Raw genomic sequence first — 25,798 nt, 5'->3', positions numbered from 1 at the left:
TACAGACTCCGGCTATGACACCATTATTAACTGCTGAAAGAAACATCTTTAAAATGACTGAATGAACATTGTTAGCGTAAATAGAACACACTTTGATGTTAAACAAACTGATTAGTAAGTGGTTAAAATGACTCATTGAACATAGCGTCAGCTCTCAGCAGGAACACTACAGGCCATAAATATTGATCGTATTTATTGAAAACGTCACATCACGCTAACCAATTTCCTCTTGGGCTAACGAGGGCTGACGCGGAACTCGACACACTCGTAACATTAGTTGACACTTTTGTACTCTATCTGGGCACGGACTGCATCCTCACTCTGTGCTTTGGTTGCTTTTGGGGTTTTAGAAATCCACAGTTATTCCCCGTGCCATTGTTTTCCCAACAACGTTTTTGACTGGTGCTGACCCTTACACTTTGACCTGAGTGATCCGATGTCATCACGTGGAAAGTAGTTTTAATATAAAATAATATAAATAAGTTTTAATATATTATTGGATAAGGAAATGATCATTCTATTCACACGCTCTGTGTTCCACCTCTTGCTAGTAGCACCCCACTTCCTGCGCCAGTGCCTCGATGCCTCAGGGATTTTTTTCTATTTCGAATTACTCGTTACATGAGGAATCGTTTCAGCCCTGTGTCAGCTAAGTTTGAGAGACGAAGATTTGCCTCTTGCTATGCGAGATGTCATTAAATTAGAAGTAGTAGAAGAAAGTATTGCGTTGTTTCGGGTAACACTGTCATAAGACACCTATTTAATTCATTGCCGGAATAAGGGCTTATCATCACATTCTCAACCTTCGAAAGCAAAGGTGGGATTGAGGATTTAACGACGCCCCACAGTGTTGTGGTTGTAGCAGTTCAGTATCATGACTACACGTTATCTCCTCCCGCTAACCCAAAGCTGCTACCAACTAATGGCAATCATGCAACTGTGAGCTCTGTCAGAACGTGTAAGGACGTAGATGTAACGTCCTCAAAATTCAACTCACGCTAAAGTGAAAACTAGCGCTACAGATGTGTTTTGTAGTAGCAGACATGTGACCTTATTCAGTGATGGAAAACCCTGAATGTGTTCATTTAATTAACGTACTGGGACCATGCTACGAAATGCCAAGCAGGTGACATCTTACCACAAAGGTGTTTCCTTCTATGTGTGATAATGTTATCGGAGGTCAGTGCAGATTTAGTGACCTTAACAACAGATTACTGGACCTTCAGAGCAACACAGAGCTACATGACTCTCTATGAGTTTCCACTGGAATGGTTATTGTTACATTCATATTGTTAATAAAGGATTTCAATTTGACAATGTGGCCTTTGTGTGGTACATTGCAAACAAATGATGGACATTATATCAGTCATGACAGCATGTAGTAGGAGTAGGAGTTATCGTGATCCTAGACTAAACTAAACACAAATGGGAGACCCATCTACGCTAAAAGCAGGAAACAAAATTCGGTAATCGAGTAGAATCGTGACCATAAAACTGAAAATCAAATGGAGGATTTGGAGAATCCTGATTCCCATAATACTTAGGGATCACTCAAGTTAAGTTCACTCGCTTCAGGATTGGACACCAGGGGAGTGAGTGGGCTGCGTCCCAGGGAGAATCTCGACAGAACCCAATGAGAGAGCAGCTCCAGGTCACCTGACTACAAAGAAGTTGAATCACATACGCACACACTCATGTTCCCGTGCTATAGAAATGTATATATTGACACAGAAAGTAATTATAGCTAAATACAACCAAGGGTGTGCACAACCAGGTACACACCACACACCGTTACACACATAATTATTTAGAATGATTTATGTTGAACAGAAGTTGCCTTCTTTTGTCTGCATTGTTGATTCTATTGCCGAGCCGCCACTGGAAGACACTACTTACTTTAAAACAATCAATCAATCAATCAAATCATGCAAGCCATCAGTCACATCGCCCACTTTCTCAAATCATAGTTCACATCATATGACCAAATAAGGTGTAATGTCCTTATTTGGTCAAAAAAAAACTTACATTGAAGAAGTCAGAAACCTCAGGGTGAGTCACGGGTGAGGGACCAGGAAGTTGATGTCACATGGAACAGTAAATCATAAATGGATACACATAGGAGTGTAAACATATAGAGAGGTGTATTTATAACAACTTGACATGAGGTAATTTGTTGAAGCTGTGGGAACACTAACAGTAGCAGGCGACACTTGATTTACATCAACTATATTTATATCAACTGTAAGAAGTTACTTCCTTTTGCTTCCAATTGATATGATCAGTCATGTTTATTACAGTAATGTGAGGGCTTCATGTATTGATGGCTATCAGGACATGAAGAGGATTCCTGATGGAGGAGTTAAGCTTTTAGTGTCTCCACCTTCTCTCGCAAATATTTTCAAGATTCACCTTGAAGCAGATACTTCATGAGCATGCATTCTTTAGACTTGCTCGGAGGATCAGCTTTACAATTTCACTTTGATGCTTTGTCAGACCTGCTGTTAATGTGGAAATATGTTTGCTGATTTACTGATTACCAAGCATCTGAGATGTGAAATGCGGATGTATCCTCCTCTCTAATCTTAGTGCTGATATAAAGTGTGCCTCCTATCAATCCTCATCACCGTACGTTCCGCTTTTGAGTGGAGGTGGTGATGCATGAAGCCCATCCAGTCAATATTAACTCAATTCATCACACCTCTGAGTGGTGAAATGAAAGAGAAGTCATGTCGTGGTTGTAGGACAAGGACACAGAAGTGCAGTAATCTGCAGCAGTCACTTGATTTATCCCGGAGGTTAAATATATCAGGAGAGCAGTAAATAGAAGGCTCTCTGAAGCTCATGCTCATCACGGTCAGTGTTTGCAGAACACTGCATTCTGTCAGTGGGACATTGCTCAATGCATTGTTTGAGTTATGGTCACATGCTCGCCGATGGCAGGCCATCAGTGCAAACAAGTCGAGCAGTGCTGACCTGTTAAAGATAACACTTGACATCAGTTAGATGAGATGACGAGAGCTTTGTGTATAAAACCGCTGCAGTTACCGTCAGAGGGCGCACTGGACACCAGAATAAATGAATTCATAAATAAGCTGTCACTATATTTCCAAATGATATCCCAGGATTTAATACCACTGACTCTTGTGATCACTCCGTTTAGGTGTGATCAGTGACATTATTGTAAACAGTTAAATGGATGCAGCGGCAGTACGAGAAGATTAGAGCGATCTGTCAACTTTAATGTCTATGACACAGTGGGACAATAATCTGGCTTTATTTATAATACCTCATCACTTGTGTCTCCAGTTTCTCTCCGTCTCCAAAATGTTTTCATATGCATTGCTAACAGTGTCCATATAGTTGCACACGTTCAGTGTGGTTACATGCATGTTAAAAGTATTAAGTAGTAATAAACATGTTAGTCCAACTAAAGTCGGACTAACATACCTGGACAATGCGATTCATAGTCCGATTATTCCTGCATGTAAACGCTTAGTCAGACTGGAGTGTCTTGGGTGTCATGATTGATGGCCAGTTGACCACTTTGCACTATTCGATATTAGAAAAATCAGGCCGTACCTATCAGCCTAAAAAGGGCACATGTCACCCCTCTGTTCACTGAGCTCCACCCGCATCAAATTCAAACCGCTGATGCTAGCCTACAAAGTGCTCCATGGGTCTGCTCCCACCCACTTAAATGCTCTCATAAAGGCTTATGTTACCCCTCGCAAACTCCCTTCATCAAATTTACTTATTTATTTTATTTATGTTATTCAAGTTGTTTATTTTAATGTCAAAAATGAGAGCACATTTTTTGTAAACTATTGTACCAAATATGTATGTAGCATTTGTAAGGTCTTAATACCTCTTTTAATGCCTTGAATCGTCTCGTTAGCACCTTGTTAAGGCTTTCCTTGTGACAAGTATGTAAAAATCTGTTCAGGAAAACTGAAGTGGAGGGGAGAGATTCAGCCCAGCCCTCAGGGAGAGTTTAGGTTTTTTTAGCTGTTAGATGGAGTAGGCACTGATAAGGATCCATGTGTTTCAGAAGCTCATCTAATGAACAATCTTAATTAGATCTCCCTCACTGCCTGCACGAAGAAGGATATGAAAAAGAGCTGTCATTCCTTTTACTTATTACAAACCCTCTCCTTACCCAGGCTGTTGCCCATGCCACTCAAAGCTGTTTGTGACTCCTGGTAATTAAACTTCCTTAAGCTGAATACACAAATTCTAACTATTGTAGTCATGAGAAATGTCCTTTTCTTAAAGCCTCATTCCATAATGTAAGAATTGTGGATCGTTGGCTCATAGTCCACGACTTTCATTGGACCAATGATGTTTCTAGAAATGACAAAAACAAACGCATATACATAAAGTATTTTGTAATGTAACGTTGAAGTATGGTGAAACTAAAACATGTACAGATAACATGGGGTGGAAATTACTTTATTACAAGGAGTCAATAAATCCCAACAGATTTGTTTGTATCAGCAATAGATTAAACCGTCTTCATGTACTTTAGGCAATGGCCTTGCTTTTTGGAAGCCTCCATCTTGTGTGGCTATTTTTCTACAGCAGCCTGATTGGACAAACCAGCTAGCGGAAGTAAACATGCTTACTTAAGAAGGAGAGGAAAGAGGCAGAGAGAGTGGATTCTATTACGCAAAGAACACAGTAGTTCCCTGGTGCACTTGGGAAAGGGGAAGGGAAGCCAAAGGAGTCCTGCGTCTGTTGCAGTCTCACCAGTAGATCCAGTCATTTTTGCACACTTAACCTTTGTACTCCACAGAACCTCTGGGGGAACTGTTTGGTAAATTGATGGAATTATGACTGAATCATCTAGAATATCCTGCAACACTACACATGGTGGCAAAAATGTGTGCCAACATTGAAGTACAGTGATTTGGAGCATCATGGTTTGGAGCTGGAAATTCACTCATAAGATAATATCAAAGGAAGAATTCAGTAGGACAATGACTGAAACACTGATAGTAGTCCATTACAGAGTGACTGCATTGCTAAGAGTCCAGACCCTAACTCAGTAGTGCAGCAGAATGAGAATGAATTATATTACACTATAGACTGATTTAAGATTATTGCCACCAAAGGAGGTTTGTCCAGTTATTAAATCCAGTGGGTCACTTACTTTTTCCTACTATTTTTTTTAGACAGAGAAGAATAAGTAGCAGCAGGAAATCAGTTTCCCAAAATGATTTGGACGAATGAGGAACAGTGTCACACAATAATCTGGGCTAATAATTGCAAACGTATTACTTTGAACTGGATTAGGTGTACATTTGAATAAAACCAATAATCCATAATCAAGGAAGCACATCAACTCAAATTTAATATCCCAAACTTTGTGTCCTTCTTTGGGAATATCCGTTGCTTCTCTTGCATCTGCTGTTCTCCATCCCTCATTATCAAAAGCAGAACTCATCTCCTGTCAGTGCACCAACACCTGCACCAAAATTAGCAGCGTGTGGCCTCTTTTGATGAGCAGCAGGTCGAGGCAAAGGCCTGTGTCATAATGAAGGACTGGACTCGTGTTCTTCATTCACAGTTCCAGATGATGCCTCCCGAACACCAGCTGCACCGCACCAGGTGATCAACCAACCATTCCAGGGCATCTTTCATAGCAGAAGACTTTTTTTCCCCCCTGGTAAACCAGGAAATACAGGACAAGTCTGTGCTCCGCTGAGAGCTTAACATGCAGTTGTGTACAAACAAGCAATCTGATTGAGACACCCATCTGTTCACCTTTGGAATGCAGGAAGATGCTTTCAGCATAGCTTTTGATAGTTTGGCCAAAGAAGTGGGTCGACCTGGTCTCTGTCCATGCTGAAATAAGTTTGGAACCTCCATTCCCCAGATAAAGGTCCTGAATTAGTTGGTGACATAGCACAGTGTTTCATCCATCTATCCATCTTTTACCGCTTTATCCTCCACATGAGGGTTGTGCGGGGACGCTGGTGTCAATCCTAGCTGACATAGGGCTAAAGGCGGGGTACACCCTGGACATGTTGCCTGTCCATCACAGGGCCACAAACATCCATCGAGGATGAACCCAGAGCAGCCGGAGAAAACCTACACACAGACAGGGTGAACATACAAACCCCATGTAGAAAGGCAGCATAGTTTTTCCTTCTTTTTTTCCCAACTCACATATCAAACAGCATAACTGCTGTGTTGGTAATTCATTGGCTTTGTTTTGATTGTTTTATGTGTTAATGAAATGAATTCAGTGAGGCTGCAGAACTACAATCATCTCAACAGCTCTCGAGGTTTTGGCTACTTAGTGACGACAGGCATGAGAGAAGTGCTACCCCATAAGTGACCCTCAGAATCCTCTGGCTTTTTCAAATGTTATTAGACACAACCTTTTGTAATTATTTTAAAAAGAACAGCATTTTATTATATGATTGTGTTTGTTTACGTGTTAAAACGTATATACAGAGGCTATACGAATATGCAGTATTGAGTACCTTTTTTTTTAGCACAACCTATGGCCAATCTGATGAAATATTTTTTTTCCCCCATTTTCACCAACTATATAAACACACCTGATGAAAAGGTACTCATTTTTTTTCAGAAATGTTGTGAAGTATCACTATTATTATAATTATTATTTTTTTAAATGTTATATAAAATATTTGACTCAGCAACACATAAGATCACAAATAAAAAGTATTTTGTAAGGCCTAAAAATGTTCTTTTATCTCCTTATATGGACATCCTGGAGGTGTGTCCATATAAGGAGCACCTGTGGCACAGATCTGTGCAGTGTGAGCCCTAAGGATTAAACACCCATTACACTAGCTCAACAAAACCCAAGCTCTTTCATGGTGTATCAGTGGGCGTCTGTATTTACACTGAATATGTAAATACAGAACCAAATTCTTGTATTTAAGAGCAACTAGAATCATACAATCTATAGGAGTAACCTTCATGATAATGTGAGATGGTTAAACTTCATCCATCACCTTTCCGTAAAATAGCGCATATTTTTCCTTTTTTAGTGTTGAGAGAGAAGCGTTTACAAAGTTCTTCTTCTGATCTGACATCAAAGCACTGATGATGAAACGCTGATGATTTTGATCATCCCTCGTCTCAGAGTAGGTTAATGCCACGTGTCGCTCACTTGAAGACATGAAAATCACAACATTTTCCGTTTCATTAGTTTGTGTGTTGTGCGAGAGGATTGTGTAACCCGAGCCTCCAGATAAACAATGATCTGCAGAAAGCAACATGTCAAAGAGTCTCCCGAGGGACTTGCAACTCGCTGTCGGCATCTCCATTCCAGAGGCTCCTGCAGCTGTGAGACGTTGAGAAAATAAGCAGTCTTAAACTCTCCAGAGATTTCCCCTTCTTGTGTTAATGGAAATGTCAGTTAACATTTCATCTCCTGTGGTTGTATTCTCTTCATTCATTTGTATTTCATCTTCACACCGTCCTCCTCTGCTCTCCACAGTGAGAGGCTCTTTATCTGTTCTGGCTCAGCCGTATACCATACATGTGCCACAACTCCAGAGACCTGTGCATTATCGCTGAGGGACAGATAAGCATAGCGTGGTCTGGAGGTGGCTGGGGTCAGCCCGCCTCTCTGCTCAGTGACAGCCCACCTTTTCTTCTGCCGCCTGATGCTCCGTGGAAATTGCCCACCTGTTCCCCTCCTATTGTAGTCGTCTTTTTATCAGCACCTAACAGCCTGAGCAGCCAGCGTTTGATGTGTGTGTGTGTGTGTGTGTGTGTTTGTGCGTATGAATGTACAGGTGGGGGGGCTTTTTTTGTACAGCCGTGGCAGCTGACATTCTCGGGGAGAAGCGAGAGACACGTTAGCACATGGAAACACTGGGACGGCGACTCAATGGGTAGAATAATGAAGTTTCCTAAAAGGAAAGGTGACAGGGGCCAAAATGACAGCAAGAGGAGGACTGACTTCCTCCCAACCTCATCTCTTTTCTCACCTAATCCCCTGTCTGTCACCCAGAGCTCCATGTCGCAGCAGAAATAATAATAATAACAATACTACTACTACTAATAATAATAATAATAACAATACTAATAATAGTAATAATAATAATAATAATAATAATAACAATAATAATGATAATAATAATAATAATAATAATAATAATAACAATACTACTACTAATAATAATAATAATAATAATAATAACAATAATAATAACGATAATAATAATAATAATAATAGTAAAAAGAATCACCTTCTCCCCACCACAGTGCGATGCTTGGTTATTCCCACTTTTCACCTGCGTCCTGGGAGCTGTTGAAATTTAGCTTTAAGATTACAAGCACACGGACCAATGTCCCTGTTTGTGCCAACGCTGTTTTTATGTCAGCTGAACAACAAGCTCAGACAGTAATTAACCTCATATACTTTCCTGTCTAGACATTTTTCCTGTTTTACTGCTTGGTGAATCAATAAAAACAGAGCTTATCACCCTGCAATATTTCTGCCCTGACTGAAAAAGGTGTACCATCACATATATTGATAGGGTCTTTGATGGATTCATTTTAGCATTTATTTTGGAGTTTCAGTTATTTTTGATTGTTTTATGTCTTGGCCATTTTTATATCTTTATAAACCACGTGTGGATGTTCTTCCTCCTTCAAACTGCGGTCCTCTACCAGAGGCCTGGCTGTGAAGAATATCTTATCGCCATTTTCAGACATGAACTGTGGACAATGTTGAGAGAATTAGGTCCAAGTATTCTCCAGCATTCACATCTGACAAATCAAAGACTGTATATACATAACAATGGACGTAGTTTGCCAGCTAATAAGTAAGTAAGAATATACTATATAATTTTTTACCTGGTACCAGGTACTATTTTTAGTACCTGCTCCGGCGAGGTTCCAAGCGTGCTAGTAGTAGGTACTATGCGATGATTGGTCAGACTGCCAGCCACTGAGGCCGTCACAGGAAGAGACGTCCAACTCAAAAATCATTCGAACAGCTCCGAACTGTAGGTCACTTAAAACTACTTAACAATCCTCAAAACGTGGGTTAATCTCCAACAACTACCAGCGAAACCTCTATATTTAACAGCAGTCTTTTTAAGTGGAGTGGTGTATTTAACGAGCGGCATCACAGACCTGCCGCTGTAGTCTCCGGAGTAGGAGGCTGTGCTCCGGAGACGTGTGGACAGAAATCAAGCCGAACAGTGTCGAATTGTAGATCAGTTAAAACTACCAAACAATCCTAAAAACGTGGGTTAATCTCCAACAACTGTAGAAGTCTGGCGTAAAGTCACTAGTCAGTCGTATGTGTGTGTTTTACTCAGCCGTGCAGTGATGACTCCGCCCATGTTAAGTAGGTACTTTTTTGTAGTGGAGATGCAACCTAATTGTGCCGTGCCGAGGCGAGTAGAGCCAAAAAGAGAAATGTGCCAAAACAGTACTTTGGCTAGCTTCGTTATGCCTTATCTTATGATCATTTGTTAGCAGTATTTGTATTACTGCATATATGTGGTAGAGTTCTCATGTTCCTCTCCTGGCTGACAAGGAATGCAGAATAATAGCTAATGGCTGAATCTGTCTGATTTCTAATCAGAGTTCAGGAACACTGTAATCACAAGATCTACTTGGTTAAAGTCCTGTTCATCAGTGAATGTCATTTTGAACATGGTTCATAGTCGTATTTCCAAATACCACAGGCTTGTGTCTTGTAAGTACAGATGTGTACATTTGTCATTGAAGGTTTTTGTTATAAATAATATTTATTTACCAATCGCACCTGGGACTCGCCATCCTTCATCCTTCTGCTACACAGCCGCCTACAGCATCTGGCAGAAAATCTACATCAACCTTTACAGCCGCATCGGCAATGTCATTCCGGTATTTTGGCTGAGTTCTTGTCTTCCAACCTGCTCTGACAGGAGATAACAGATGTTGCAGCTGCTTTGGTAACACTTCAATTGTCTCAAATTGTCTGATATGATACACGCAGCACTGGAATGGCTCCACTATTTGAAATCAGAGTGTCAGGAAGTATGGTCATTTGAACTTTGTGCATAGCTGTGACACAACTTTGTGCACTGTCTGCACTTTTGAGCCAATGCTACTGGCCTCCAATGAAAGTGTGGATGTCTCACCCTCAAGAAACCCATCAGAATACAGAGTTTGTGTCATTAAATTCCTTTTCCAGGTGTTTCAGAATTCAGAAAATGATTTGGCACCGACACAATGGGGATATTTTTCTAGCAGAGGTACAGCGACATCAATGACACCAAGAGAAATTTCACGCGCGCATGTGCGACAGCCTTGTGGGTGACGAGGTGACTGTTCTCTTGTTCGGGTTGTGTGTTCCCTTTGTTTTAAGGAAATGAGTGGGCGGAGCTGAGACCTATTCAGAGACGCAGCACACCTGAGCAGCCTGCGGCATCCCCTCCTTCTCTCCTCCTGGCCTGCACACTGACATTGTCCTCGCTCCCTCGCTCACTGAACATAACTGTCTGTGTGGAACACAAAATTCAGACACTGGTGAGGGTTTCAAAGATTTATTGACAAAATAAGGATTGTGTAATCCGGTGTGCCGGAGAACTGATCTAATTTGGCAGGAGAGACTGTAACTAAAGCCGGAGAAATCCAGTCCAAAGCCTTGGACATGCTCCACGCTGATCGGAGATTGAGGCTGAGCAGTCTGAGATTTCAGAGGTATAATGAAGGGTCAGGGTCACTCTGGATGTGTGTGCAGTGCATGATGGCTGCATCTCTTACATCATGTGTCTAAGTCCCAGTCGACTGGTCCATTTATGAGTCCATACGTTCTGGTTCGACTTTCTTCCGTATTAATTTCATACAGTCTTTGGTTAATTTGATTTGATCTGGAGGAATGTACCAAGTGCTAATGGGGGTGTTTTCAGAGCACCCCTGTTTCACAGGTAACAGCGTGTCTTCAGAAAACACCCCCCTTGTATGTAGTATTTTGGATTAGTCCAACCAACAAGAGGCAGATTAAAGTATGTCGTGGTTTTATTTCATTTTGAGTTTCATTTTACCGTCAGTCCTCCTCTAACATCCATGTCAAAGAGATCAGCAGTGTGGCAGCATTTTACGAAAATAGATGGCGATAAAAAAAACAAATGCTAAGTTTGCAAATCACAGCTCGACTACAAACATGGCAAATCATATAAAAACGGTAAGCTAACTTGAGTATGTGATCATATCAGAATTGGCATATTTCAATGTTTTAGTCAGGACATGCACAGAGACGTCCAGACGGAACAATATTTTTTGCCATTTTCAAAAAGTTCCCCCGTAAACATGTTCAGGATATATCTCCGTGTGTGGAACAATCTCTGATCTGTTTTGTTTATTCAAGTAAAACTAAGTTTGTTTTCTCCTCTCTTTATTTTCATTTCAACACTTTTTTTTCACCCCCGTGTGTGAACCCTCTAAAGACCAGGATGTGTTCTCGTGATATCCAGCGTCTTTTCAGACTGACTTTAGTTACTTTTCATTGACAGTAGTTGGTAACACTGTCAAACAATCTCCAAACACAAGGCCATGAATGAATGACAAGAGAGAGCTGGGAATATGACGTCATCGCTTTCCTAAAGGTCGCTGTCGACATGGAAACGCGAGGCCAGCATTTTTATATGTTCCCATTCTGGGAGGCGTTTTCTAAACCCGTTTCCGTGTGGACGGCCCCTGCACTTTGTCACCTGAAATATTTATCCACCGGCTACAGAGGAACTTTCTGGATCTGCTTATGATGATTACTACCTTTCATAATCTTGATGATCTGTTGAGATGTCGCTGAGCTATATATACGTGTCTGAACTCAAATGGGAGTGCTTATGTTACATTTTAATTCCCACCAAAATCCTAAATCTGATGGTAGTGTCTGCATACACACATTTTCCCCCATTATAAGAGGTAGAGATGTCTTAGAAATTTGATATGATTTGACATTATTTGTGATGTCATCAGTGGATAGACACTCAACGAAATGTTATGGGAACATACTTGGATGATCACTGAGCCATCACGATGAAATACAGATTAAAACTCAGCCTCCTCTGTGGCGTTTGCATCTGATTCTTGCAATTCTCTCGGAGTATTACATGTTTATTAGTCTTCCAGAATCAATCTTAAGCTGCTCGGTGAAATATCATGTCTTAATAAAATTACAGATGGAGGAAATAAAACTACCTGGAAGTGTCCTGGCATCTTCCTATTGCCTTCTCTTGCTTTGTGGAAATCACTTGTTTAAAGAGGGAAACAGACAGACAGACAGACAGACAGACCGACTTTCGTCTCCCTCGTCATTCCAAGTGTTATTAATATTTGGTCATTGTCATAAAGATGCAACAGTAGATGCAGGTAAGGAAGCAATTACTTTTTCCTCGGCGCTGATGTTGTGCGAATAATAAAAATCCTAATAAACAGACAGTGGTTGAGGCTTGGCTTGGCTTTCACCTTGGGTGCTCTGGCTTTAATAGAAACAGGGATGTTTTAATAGGGTCCTTGCAATTGTCAGTTATGTGTGATTATAAACATCATTATAGCGTGTTTGTATATATTTTGGTGTTAGATTGCTGTACTGTTTCAAGGGCTGGTTTTAGTCCAGATATTACTATAATATTGTTCCCACATGGGAATTCTGATGCAAACAGCCTCTATATTTTTTCTCCTGGACAGTGTTGCTTAAAGTTCCAGTCAGAAAACGTTATATCTGAAATTATTTAGCTTGAAAAAGTGAAGGACTGCATGGTAAACGTGCACTGTTGTTTTCTTTTGTTACTGTTCATCAAATACACAATTGCTGCAGATGGTTACAGCAACACAAACTGTACGAAAACCACCTTAACCCTTAGAACACAGAGCATTTTGGCTGCTTTTTTCCATTACTATGTTTAAACTGACGGTATATACTGAGGCTATAACTCTTTTTTTTCAACACAACCTAGACAATCACAACCAACTATATGAACACACCTGAGCAAAAAGTACTCAAAATGTTTAGAATCGGATTTAATTTGTGAAATTTGGAAATATGTCATAGGTCAAAGTTCACTTGGCTCGTTTTTATGAACAAAAATTGAGAAAAACTGTCCTTTTTGTGACTTCTGCACGATTATTGCTACTAGAACGGCAACTAACGACTATCTTCGTAATCGATTAATCGGTCGATTGTCTTCTCGATGAATCGTTTGATCCATAGAATGTCAGAAACTGTAACTGTAAATGTCAAACCTGTAAATGATGATGTTCTCAATGTCTTGTTTTGTCCACAAACTAAAACGATTTCTTTGTAATATGGAGCAAAGACATGAAATAAATTACTCACATTTTAGAAGCGGAAACAATCCGAAATCTTGTTTTAATCATGAAAAAAGCTTTGACACGATCAATCGATTATCAAAATAGTTGATGATTAATTGGAATTGATTAATAATCGAGTAATCGTTTCAGCTCTGATTGCTACTTATATCACACCTACAAATGCGATATAAAACACTTTTTTTTTTTTTAAAGTGACCTACAAACACACACCCCCAGGATGTCCATATAAGGAATTGTGTATTATTCCCACGGCATTAAGGGTTAATTAGTTCAACTTGAACTTAATGTCATCATGAGAAGCTTTGGCCATGTTTTCTACAGAGATTTGATGTTACGTTGCGACAGAAAATAAGGTGAAGCGTCCGAGGTTAGGAGGGAAGTCAGGCCTGTGCACTGACAGCCATTGTGCTCGTAATTAGGTCAGTGTTGTAGAAAGCTTGACATATATTTGTCCCTTGGTGGAAGTGAGATACTGCTCGGCCGAATGCAATATAGAGGACTGTAATTCATTTCCTCACCTCACTTACACACCACTAATTCTCCAGTTGGCTGTTTGTCGTGGCTGCAGTCATAACGGTGGCAGTGGCTATCCTCATCATTAAGATGAATGGCGTCTGGCACCGGCACCGGTATTAACCACCAAATGGACTAATGGTGTTTGTGTGAAGTGAAAAATGACCCGAGTAATTTACAGGAGAGGCCAGGAAGTGTGATGGCTCTTAACTTTGTGCTCAGACTCCAGATCAAGCCCAATTTATTTAACTTTATTTTTGGTCAGATACAATACATCTATGTAGGGCTGGACAATATGATAAATATCATTGTAAATGGGCAGAAAACATCAAGCATTGCGTAAATCTTTGGTAAGACATTCACTCATTACCTTTGAAGAAAATGATTTTGTGATTAAATGCTTGCTTAGCCCTGGTGTGCAGCGGCTCGGCTGATGATCAGCTGCGTCCTGTGCACCTCTGTTGTTCACACAGGGAGCCCGTGTGCTGCTGCAGAGCTGCTGCTGCTGCTGTTTCAGTTGCCATAAATAGCATGAGTTTGAATTTTGCCTGAGTACTCGACGAAATGTCAGGACTCGATCATTTGAAGCCATGCATCCTGCAAATATTTCACAATAAAAGTCTAAATTACATGCAAAAAAAAAAAAACAAGCAGCATATGGCACTAACTTTGACGTGACCTCACGCCGAACTGTATATTTACAGTCACTCTCTAGCTTCTTAAATCAGAACATAAAACATTTGGACATTACAGGTTAGGAACGAAGCTCTGTGATGCGCGGTATCAAAGGATTGAAGTTGACTTTGGTGATTAATTATCCCACGCGTCCCGCTGCTTTCACACCGCTGCGTGGATTTACTGCAGCTTGTCGCGCGGTGTTAAGCAGCTGTGGACAACAGATATTATGAGAATCAATCACGTTACTTTAAAAACACTTAACATTTTGCCCCTCTAGGAGGTGCTCTGGCAGAGGGGAGCACGTTTAGCCCGTCGTGTTCTCCTCGGCTGCAAAACAGATGCTCTTTTGTGCCATGTCACCGTGCAACAGACAGCAGACCCTGAACTGCATCCATACAGCTTCTTAGGAACTGTTGAAAGATTTAATACATTTGTTGCACGGTCATTCATTTTATCTTTTATTTATCATTATTTATTATTTACTACGGAGACACCACTGCAGCAATACAAATGTCCCATTGGGGGATTAATATGGCGATAGTTTAAAAACATTTGTCCCTGTGTTGGAGACACTTCTTCAATGTCGCGGCTCTTTTGTCTGAAATGTGTCCCCTGACGTAGACTATGATGAACAGACAACACAAACTCACACACACACACACACACACAGCATCATCTATGATGGCGCATGTGTAATGATTCTCTGGTTGTTGTGTAACGCGTCTCTTTCTGTCTGTGTCGTTTCCTCCCTCCAGATGGTCACAAGAACAAAGAAAATATTTGTCGGAGGATTATCGGCCAACACAGTAATTGAAGATGTGAAGCAGTATTTTGAACAGTTTGGCAAGGTAAGACCTTTTCTGGGCCGATTCCCTCATGTGGCCTCTGGCTTGTTTTTGTGTTTGTGTTCGAGGGCCCACGAGGGTTTAAAGGTTCACAGCAGGTTTGATGAGGTCATTGCTGCTGTGCGCGCCCTACTGCTGTGATGCTGCGGCAACATAGGAGAGTCAATGACGATTATTTTCATCATCAATTAATCTGCCGATTATTTCCTGGATTAATCGATTAATCGTTTGGTCCATAAAATATCAGAAAACCTTAAAAAATGTTGATCGGTCGTCGTCAAACCTGGAAATGATGACGTTCTCAAATTGTCTAGTTTTGTCCCCAAACCAAAATGATTAACTTGTCAAAGAGCAAGGGCGAAGAAATGAAGAAAATACTCATATTTAAGAAGCTTAAACAATCAGAAATCTTGTTTTAATCATGAAAAAGGCTTTGAACCGATTAATCAGTTATCAAGAGAGTTGTCGATTAATTTAGTAATCGATTAATTGTTTCAGCTCTAGTGACGTTTAAAGCTGCCTCGCACAAAGACTCTAACACTTTTCCATGATACAGTTCCAGTACAACTCGGCTCTACTCTACTCGGTTTGGTATCAGTCACGTCGTCGCTTTCCATGACTATAGTACCGCCCCAATGTGGGCGGGGTCGCCATAGCACGGCTGCATGGAACTGCAGTGACGTCATTTTGTTTCTATTGGCGAGCAAACCAGTTGTTTTTTCTGTGAATTATTTAAATTAAAAAGATTAGTTCAGTGCTTCTTTCATGACCGGGGCACAGACTCTGTCTGACACAGTCACTGTAGTGAAATACGGCAGAACGGGTTGTGGTTCGGCTCGCGATCGACGGCTTTCGGCAGTGCTGTTGCAAGATACCAGACTCCTATATTGAGATTTTAGAGATTAATGTTGAGATTAACGCATGTTTTCAGGATTTTTAAGTCCTTTTAATTCACTTCAGATTCTTGTGTCGGACGTCATGCTCATGACTCTTCCATTGACGACACTCTGTCAGTCTGTCAACGTCAGTATTGAGCAGGTATTATAGACGTGAAGGAGCTGAGGAAAGAAAGACTGTGTGAAAGAAAAAGTGTGAGGATATGATACAAAATCATTTTGTTGCTTTCTAATTTGTTTAAGTTTGTGTAAAAATGTGTGTCAACTAATGGTGGGACTACAGATTAAGGACGTATCCGCTCACCTCTGCCTTTCCCAAGCATGTCAGGGGAACTTAGGCGGCCTTCACGTACCAGGTATCCTTTGTGTAGTACGCTTCGAAATGCAAAATGCAACCCCTTGTCTGTTATGGCTGCTGGGGAAACATGGCCGCGGCAAGAGGGATGTGAAATAGTTTTAAATGGGCTGGAATATTTGCTGAGTGCCTCAGCTTTCCATTTTCTCTGCCCCAGCTCTCTGTGGAGATGAGAGGGAACAAATGAGAAGAAGTTAGTGAAGGATGAAAGAGGAGAGACAACTGCTCTCCAGTCCGCAGGATTACAGCTGTCATGAGACTGGCCTTTAGCATTGCATGTCTTCTGCGCTCACACACGCACACACACACACACACAACAGCGCGCCCGCTCCCTCTCTACTCGTGTTATTTTTGTTCGTTAAACACAATGAAGATTAAACATGTAATGACTGTTAAACACTGTGAAAACAGATGAGAATTAGTCCGAGGATAAGAGCGGTGAACAGAATGAAGTTCAGTAAAAGGAAGCAAATTAATTAAAGCCGTATTGTCTCACTCCACTCAAAATAACGTATAACAGTCAATGTACACTCAACCTGACTGTTTAAGTACTTGAGAGCCACTAGGTGTCACTGTTGAGCATGCATGCCAGTAAGTTATTCGGGCTGCCGCGATGCTAGAATGTCAAACTCAATACCCAAGCCTCGGTTTGGTTTGGGGGGCGTAAACCTTAATATTTCAGTACATGTGTGTATTTATTCTCTCTAAATAGATTCTACATTCATGAACGCGGCACTAGCACAGTCTATCGCGATACGAATGACGCACAGTGGCGATGGAAACGAAACGGAAGCCAAGCATTTAGTGCGCTAGTGTCAGCGGAGAACGGCGCGTGGAGGAGAAGATAAAACATCCGGGGGGACCGTCCTCCATTAAATCCACCGCGTGGCTCCGTTAGCGTCAACTGTGTTAGACAGTCAAGTCTGCTCACGGTAACACGTCTAACGTGAATGTCCATTTATAACTCATTATTATTGTAGGTTTACATTTTTAATCCCTGTTATATCAAATATCTGTGAAAAGCCAGGAGGAGGATTTCCTTTCCGAGTGCTCAGACTGGTTAAAGTGTCATTGTTTGCATGGAAACACCCCAGGATTCACAGACGCGGCCCCTGCTGTAGCACAGCACCGTTCGCCGGGTTCATGTCGAGCAGCAGCAGCAGCAGCAGCAGCAGCACAAACACTGATACTTAGTGATGGGTTTTACAATGAGTTCAGTCCTTTAGTTTTAAGAAGCATTTAATGCACCATTTACTCAAATAACTTTCACTCCACCTGCTCAGTCTTGTTCTGTGTGCGTAGTAAGAGCGGAGCGGAGAGGGAAGGACTGAATAATGTTGACTGAATGTAGGGGAAACTGCGTTTGAATTTGTACACAGCATATTTCCTGTATATACAGGGTCTGGCATTTCATGAAGTACGTGAACACAACAGATAACAATGAATAATACATTGTCTGATATCTTGAGGCAGAATGTTGCATACTGTGCCTTTAATATGTGACACCCGTGGAGTGTAAATAAAAACTAGAATTTAAAGGCAGCTCATTTCTGTTTAAATAGTGCCATTAACATATTTGTCATGATTAAATAAAGCGTTGTTTAATTCATTTTTTTATTATTTCAGTTTGTTTTGGTTTTTCAGTAATAGTTCATTCAGGCAGCCTCCACTTTGCAGACTCAACCTGGAGTCTGGATTTTGTGGCACAGTTAACACAGTTATTTGTTGTTATTCACAGGAAGCTTCTGAAGAGGTTTTTTTTATGTTAAATATCAAAGGTTAATTTTAAAATAATCTTTTTTGAAAGTGAAATTTAAAAGAAAAACCTGCGGGAACAGATGAAAGATAATAATTATTGGCTGAAGTGATTTGACTTGGTATTTTTATTCTCACAAAATAAAAAGACAATATAATTCGGATTGCCATCATTTAAAAAATATATTTAGTTAAACATAATTGGTTTCAAATTTGAATAGACTGAAATATATATATATTTGTTCATTATTATGTTGATTTTTTTTTTGTTTTGCCAAATCTTAAATTTGCTAATACAAACACACCTGAGCAAAAACTACTATTTTTTAAAGAAAAAAAATCGGATTGAATTTGTGAAATTAGGAAATATGTCAAAGTTCAAAGTTTGCTTGGCTCATTTTTATGACCAAAAATAAAATAAAAACTGTCTATTATGTGACTTCTGCACAAATATCACTACTCCCATATAAAAATGAATCAGAACTTTGACTCAACAACACATAAGAAGACAAAAACAATGCATTTTGTAAAGTCTGAAGATATGACCTATAAACACACAGGAGTTGTGTATTATTCCCGCAGCAATTTATCAAGGGTGCACCCAGTGCCATGTGAGCACTAAGGGTTATTAATATAATTATCTTAAAAAGATAAAACTGATGTTATATATTTTATTTAATAGTGTAAATAAGCCAAAACATTCCCAACTCGAAATCCATATTACTGTTCAAGATAATTAACCGTTTCAATGTGGTCGACTTTCAATGATGTCATTTACTTTACGCTCTGTGCTTTAAAGCGGCCTTAGCATGGTCCTATCTCACTTACATGTGAGATATGGAGGTGTACTTACAAACATGAAGTTGTTTTTATGGTAAAAAACGTCCTAGTCGCTACAAACGAGTCGATGTAAATGTCTCATCACTGACGCGCTCGTCAGCCGCGCTGTTTCAGACCAAAACCACACCCGCAGAACACGGACTGTCTTGTGATTGGCCAGCCAACGAGAGCTTTCCCACTGTCTTGTGATTGGCCAGTTACCTGGAAGTGACGTTAATGGCGCGTCAGCTCTCAGATCCGCAGCTCCCCCTCTGGAAAGGCAGATGCACCGCTAGCAATTATCAAAACATTGAGTAATGCCGTAATCCCTTACACTTTTGATCCGGAGTCTGACCCAGAGTCAGAAGACACTGTGACAAGTGAAAGACTGCTGCAGGACGCCTGTAGCTTGGATGACGTTGTGGTTACCGAGATGATAAACACATGCAAATGAAACACACGTGTAGCGTGTAGCTTAGCCTGTAGCACACAAAGACAGTTATATAGTTATTGCTACTTTCAACAGTAGAAGAAGAGGAAGAATAACTACTTCTAACTAGTTCTTCTTCTTCTTCTATGGTTGAAAGTACGTCACCGGATGTGCCCGGACTAGGAGGCGCTGCTGTTTAGAGGAGTGGTGAAATTCGCCAGTGACGTAACTAGTCAACGGAAGTGCCGTTCCGCTTCGTAGAGCTCAGCTCTCAGCAGTGGCTGAACTGATTGTAATGGACTTTTAGGGCTTCATAAACGAGGTAATGATGCAGGTACACACAAAAATGCAGCGTTAATTGGCACTTCCGGGCTATGGGATCTTTAACTTTCAAAGCAAAACACTCAAGGATGTTTTCGTTTTGTTTTTTTTTTCATTTTATTCTCAACTCCTCTTGTTGTGCCGCTGGACTGAAGTTCTCCTTGTAAAGCGCAAACTCGCAGGGAATCCAAACAAAGACAGACAACAAATCCCATTATTCCATGCTGCTTCCTGACGCCATCAAACGAGGTCTCTTGTGATTATTTTTGATTGAATGACATTACCATGCATGCATTTAGCTTGAACTATAACTCACGTCGCTGATTTCTTTTTTTCACAAATCAAAACTAACGAAACATTTCCCAATCCTGAGGCTTTGTCTGTCAACAACAAAAAGATTGTTGCAGCTTTTTTTCCCCCCCTCTAACACAGGCTGAGCTGCTGAACTACTCTTACTACAGTCAGCAGCACTCAAAACCAGCATCCAGACTGTGTTTCTGGGTACAGTATGGTGGTAATGGCAGACAAGCAGAGATGAGTGTCATCAGCTCCATGAGAACAGCCATAATCAAAGCAAACAATGTGGGTTTTTTTTCAGGCGATAGTGCTCTTGATATTTACAAATGAAGTGTATCATTTTTTTTTTTATTATTATATATGAAATACAACAGCTGCAGACATAAAATGGGAGGCGTGCATCCCCCTCTGCTTCTCCGAGGCTCAAATAATGAATCAAGGTAATCTGTGTATAATTACAAGCCTCTTAATATTGTTTGAGTAGCAAGCCTCCCCACGGAGATACAGGACCTTGTGTATAATTAGGTTCATAACATACAGTAAATCAACAAGGCTCTGATGACTTATAAAAACTAGAGCCGTAGCTGCTCAGTGTGTGTCTGTTTTAAGACGGGACGGAATCCGCGGCCTCTGCATTATATCTCTTGCATTTCTGATCCAAACCATGTCGAAGTCAGTGCTGCACACACCGGTGCTCTCGTTGTCATCGACCAAGTTTGAAGCCTGCTGGGCAGTGATGCGATTTACAGTAAGACGGACGATTCTTGCACTTATTGTAGTGGAACCCGCTCATCATCTTCTAGTCCCAACTAGAAGATAATGTCTGTTAAATTAGATGCCGCTGTGTTAAAAAAGACTGGTGTGTGAATGATGTAGTGAAGATTTTGCGGGAGAGGAGGTTCACAAATGCAGCAGTGCTGAGCGCCATGTATGCTCTTCACTGACTTCTACTGCTCTCAGATTTATGCAAATGACCGGAGCATCACTGAGTTTTCCCCCTGTTGGAGTCGAGTGCACGAGGAAAAGAGATGAAGAACGCACTGGCTAGTAGGTCAATGAACAGCAAGGTACTCCTGCTACTGGAATGTTAATGAAGGTTCTCTGTGGGGAAGAGTCAACACAGTGTGGCAGACGGGGATTGCTGACATAATGGAAAGTGGGTGCTCGGGTTCACAATGCATTATGGAGGAAGAAGTAAGTCATGTCATTAATGAGTATTAATGTCATTGATTATTGACAACGATTTACAGACTAATTGGGCAAACTTGAAAACCTGTGCAAGTTCAAAATATACAGCCTAGAAGCGCTTTACAGACGGCTTGAAATGATTAACAAGAATCAGCTTTGGTTTAGCTCTTTACAGTAGACTGCTAACACATTAAGCCCTCATTTCCTTATTTTAATAGGTTCAGCTTGCCTACTGAACCAATCGAAAGAGCCATGGAAGATAATATGTTTGTGCAACAGTGAGAAAATATGGCACAAAAGAAAGTGGTGAGCGACACTTTCCTTGTGTCCGTTTCTGTTGCTCAAACCAGTTGAAAGTCTTGCACGACTCAGTATAAATTAGGCTTCATAGTAGAGAGTTCGGAGTTTGGATTCGCTCCCCAAACAGACCAAAATACCCTATAGCTGTGTAACCCACTGTTTACCAATGAGTAGGGCTATTTTAGTGACTTGAATTTTACTCATGTAGCGTGTGGCTGCAGAACAAATACAAAAAGACACACACGCTCACTTGTTCATCGTTCCCTATAGGCCTACCCCTTAACCAATTACATTTACTCTGGGGCTTTCATGCCATGTATATAAATTTGTGTTTTTTATGCTCTGAACATGTTGAATCTGGGACTTTCTTACTGTGCCTGTCTTAACTCTGGGGCATTTGCCCATGGGTTACACAAGAATTCTCACACACACAGTCACAGAGACGAGTCTGTCTCTAAACAAAGGTTAATCCATGTGCTGTTTTCCCTCGAGGGAACAGAGAGGGCTCATGTAAGGCTTTCTGTCACAATGTGGAATCATTTGTTTTGGAGAAGGTCTCACAATGCCGACATGAAATTAATACCCTCACCAGTGAATCTGTTCACAAACGAGCAGCTGCAGCAGATGGAGCAGGGTTTGCTTTCACTGGGTCTGAACAGACGTTAGAATATTTATTCACAACAGTGGTGGTCGGCAACTGGCGGCCCATCAGCTATAATCTGACCTGCCAGATCATTTCGATCATTTCATTGTTTTTAGTTCACAATATCAAACTGACAGACACATTTTTGGGTAAATGTTTGTACCAAATTTGAAAGGAGACTTCTTGAGATATAAAATTGTTTGTCAGGTCACAGCAGTCAGTCTGTATAAAGTACCTAAAGGGGATACTTGAGTAAAAGTGTCTTACTAGAAGTTGAAGTCACCTTTTACAATGGTACTTGAGTAAAAGTCTTAAAGTATATGATATGTATTTTCCTTAAGTGTCAAAAATGTTCTGATATGAAATTAGTTTAAGTTTTAGAAGTAAAAAGTGAGGAGTTAAAATGTTCATAATGAACTTTATGGTAGGGTGCTTGCAGTAGAGGCATAATATCCAGACATAAGAGAAAGAGGCTTGAGCTTGTTCACCAGCTTCCTCTTGTAGTGCTGTCCACCTGTCTGTGAGTTATATGGACAAACTCCACCTATCCTTCAACTGGCATGAGGGCAATGTATTCGCTGAAATCGTTAAAGTGTCAGTTCATTTCCAGAAGAAGTTGGTTTTCAAAGTTGCTGGGAATTTAGTCTCACTCTTCTTGGGCTGAAGACAAGTCCTGCGATGCTGAAGAGCCTTTCACAGGCCGCTGAGGCAGGTAGACGAGCTTGCAAGTATCCATTAAGTTGTTGTGGCGCCATCTTGGGCTTGAGACGACTGCAGGGCAGAGAAGAAGTCCTCCATGATAGAGTCAGTAAAGTGACATAACGCACAACCCTTCTCCTTCCTCAGATTTGATTTGCTAGTTATGGAAAATAGTTATGGTAAATGTATTGGAGTAAAAGGAGAAGTTGATAAATAAAAATAAATAAATGTGAATTTTGTCCATTACAACACTGGGTCACCTTGACCTTTGACCCCCAAATTCTAATCAGCTTCCACCAACTGAACATTTGTACCAAATCGGAAGAAATTCGACAGTTTTGGACAAATTGGACAGACTGGCGGATGGATGATCTGAAAATCCAAATGCACCGGCCACTGGCTGACACCTGGTGTGGGAGCATGGAAAATCGAAAACAGAAAATCAGATGGTCACCTGTTGCCATGGTTACAACAAGAGCTGAAACATACAAACTGTAGAAGCCCAGTCAGGATGCTGTCGAAACATCACACACAAACTGTGTAACTGAAAATGACCTTTACTTTTGACCAGTGAAATCTAATCACTTAATCTTCATGCATTAGCATCTTTGTGCGGTGCATTAGACTTGGGAAAAAGACTTTCACATGTACAATGTTCACTGTTTGGTATGAAGAATATATTATTTCTGAGAGTGTTAGAGCACGCTGATTCTCTGTGTGCTGCTGTGTTATTCTTGGCAATGTGTTTCTGGTGAAAATCAGCTGTGGCGACCTCAGATTCAGTGTCTTTTGTCTGTCACAGTCTCCTGCCTCAGGACTGATTTGTATGCTAACCACTAATTTGTTTGTGTTTTTGTTGCTTGAGTCATGTTCCCCTGGACAAACACTTGATGTCTTTGAAATGCTTTCTGCCCCCTTTCCTTCGGTGTGTTTTGGCAGTTAATTACCCTTAAGACCTTACAGGGTCTGGGGTCAATTATACCGTATAATAAGTAAGTGAAAAGTCTGACACAGAGCAGCTGCTGAAGGTCAGCTTCACCCCAAAGTTCATAGAAACAGGAAGTGCTTGCTGCTGCTGGGTTTTTCCTTTGACCCTAACTTGCATCACCAATGCTGCTGTTCTAGTTGTGTGTTGCAGTTCTGACAGCAATAGACCTTCAGTTCACTGCCACACATATCTACAGAAATGTGTGGGCATTTTTATTTCATGCCTTACTGATGATTTATTTAGTTCCCTGTTATCATTGTGAGGCATTTAAGTTACCAAGTAAAGGCATTACTTTTTAGTATGTACACAGAAAAATCCATGCATATGCTTGTGTATGCACACCCACCTTGGTTCCTCCCAAAAATGAATACACCTGCTGTCTGAAGAACGATGGCTTAGAGTTTTACTCTAGTTTACTCTAGTGGTAATCTCTGAGGTGTCTGAGGTTATATGAGACTTTTTCTTTATCCTATTTGACTCGTTTTGTTTCACATTTGAACCCTGGTATCTCAGACATTATTACCTCACATCTACTTAATTAATTGAGCACACAACACAGTTGAGAAGAGCATTGTGTCAAGTCTGATGTAGACCAATGACCAATGGGTTGACGGTTCGAGTCCTGCCAGGTCAAGCCCGGGGTGTCCCTGAGCAAGGTACCCAATTGGCCAGTCCCAAGCCTGGATAAATGAGAGGGTTGCATCAGGAAGTGCATCCGGCACAAAAATGTCTGCCAAATCGTATGCGGCAGCTCTTGGCAGCTCCCTAGAGAGGGAGAAACCAAAAGGGAATAAAAGTATGTGCCCAAAGATGTGTGTTTTACATGCCTGTTACAAGTCCAATTTTAGTCAGACAAAGACAATAATCGGTTTCCTTAATGTCATGTAAACACGTTAGTCTGACTAAAATGGAGCTAGTCTCAGTTGGATTAACATACCTGGATAATGTGGTTCATAGTCCAATTACTCCTGCATGTATATGCTTATTTGGACTGGAGTCTCACTTGGCATTCTGTGCATGCACCAAAATGTCCTCCCAGATTGAACCAGAAGCTCTCTACAGTGGCGGCGTCTTTATTTGGACAACACAGAAACCACAAGAGCCATGCTTGATCTAATTTGTATCAGGATTAACATGTACAGCAGATACGAAGCATACAGACCACAGCATAATCCATCTCACCGTCCATCTCGCCGCTAGCTGTTTTTCTGTGATAAAGGTCAACAGGAAACTGATTCAGTGCGCACTAGCTTATAGAGAGATGCAGCGCCAGAGGTGGAGTCAGACGTAGATGGCCTATAAATCGATTTTCTCCTCCGCATGTATACTTGGACTCGACAAGTTGTCCGATCGCATGAACCTCTCATCAATATTCATTTACACAAAAAATCTGACATTCAGAGCCAAGGAGGCTTTGCTGAACATTGACACCTGAATGTATTAGTCTGCGTCTACATACTAGTTCATATGCAACTTCATATCACGCATATATCCTCTCTATGTCTGCACACCAAAGCTTTTTGGGGAGAATTACTCCCTCATGTTTCTCGATATATCTAAAAATATTGAGGTATGATATACAATTTAATCTGCTCCAGAGTGCACATCTGAAAATGAATGAAACCAGCACAACATAGGGAGTTGTTACACTACCAGAACAACATGACTTAAAGGTAACTACTCCTTACAGCCTATATGGTTGGACTGAGGTCATGTATTGAACCTGGGTACCTGCCAAAGCCCAAAATAGCCTA

The 25,798-nt window shown here is 40.9% G+C and overlaps 1 protein-coding gene across 2 annotated transcripts in view; it reads left to right on the top strand.

Annotated features, from left to right (window-relative positions):
* msi2b (musashi RNA-binding protein 2b) overlaps positions 1–25,798 on the top strand; it is a 123,983-nt gene that overhangs the window by 40,427 nt on the left and 57,758 nt on the right. For both annotated transcript variants that reach the window (XM_044033056.1, XM_044033055.1), the window contains exon 6: positions 15,264–15,356. In XM_044033056.1, the coding sequence (XP_043888991.1) occupies positions 15,264–15,356 (93 nt within the window). The remainder of the gene's footprint in view (positions 1–15,263; positions 15,357–25,798) is intronic.

The sequence above is a fragment of the Solea senegalensis genome, linkage group LG8, assembly GCF_019176455.1.
Source record: "Solea senegalensis isolate Sse05_10M linkage group LG8, IFAPA_SoseM_1, whole genome shotgun sequence".
NCBI classification, from domain to species: domain Eukaryota; kingdom Metazoa; phylum Chordata; class Actinopteri; order Pleuronectiformes; family Soleidae; genus Solea; species Solea senegalensis.
This window is presented reverse-complemented; position numbering and strand designations above follow the sequence as displayed.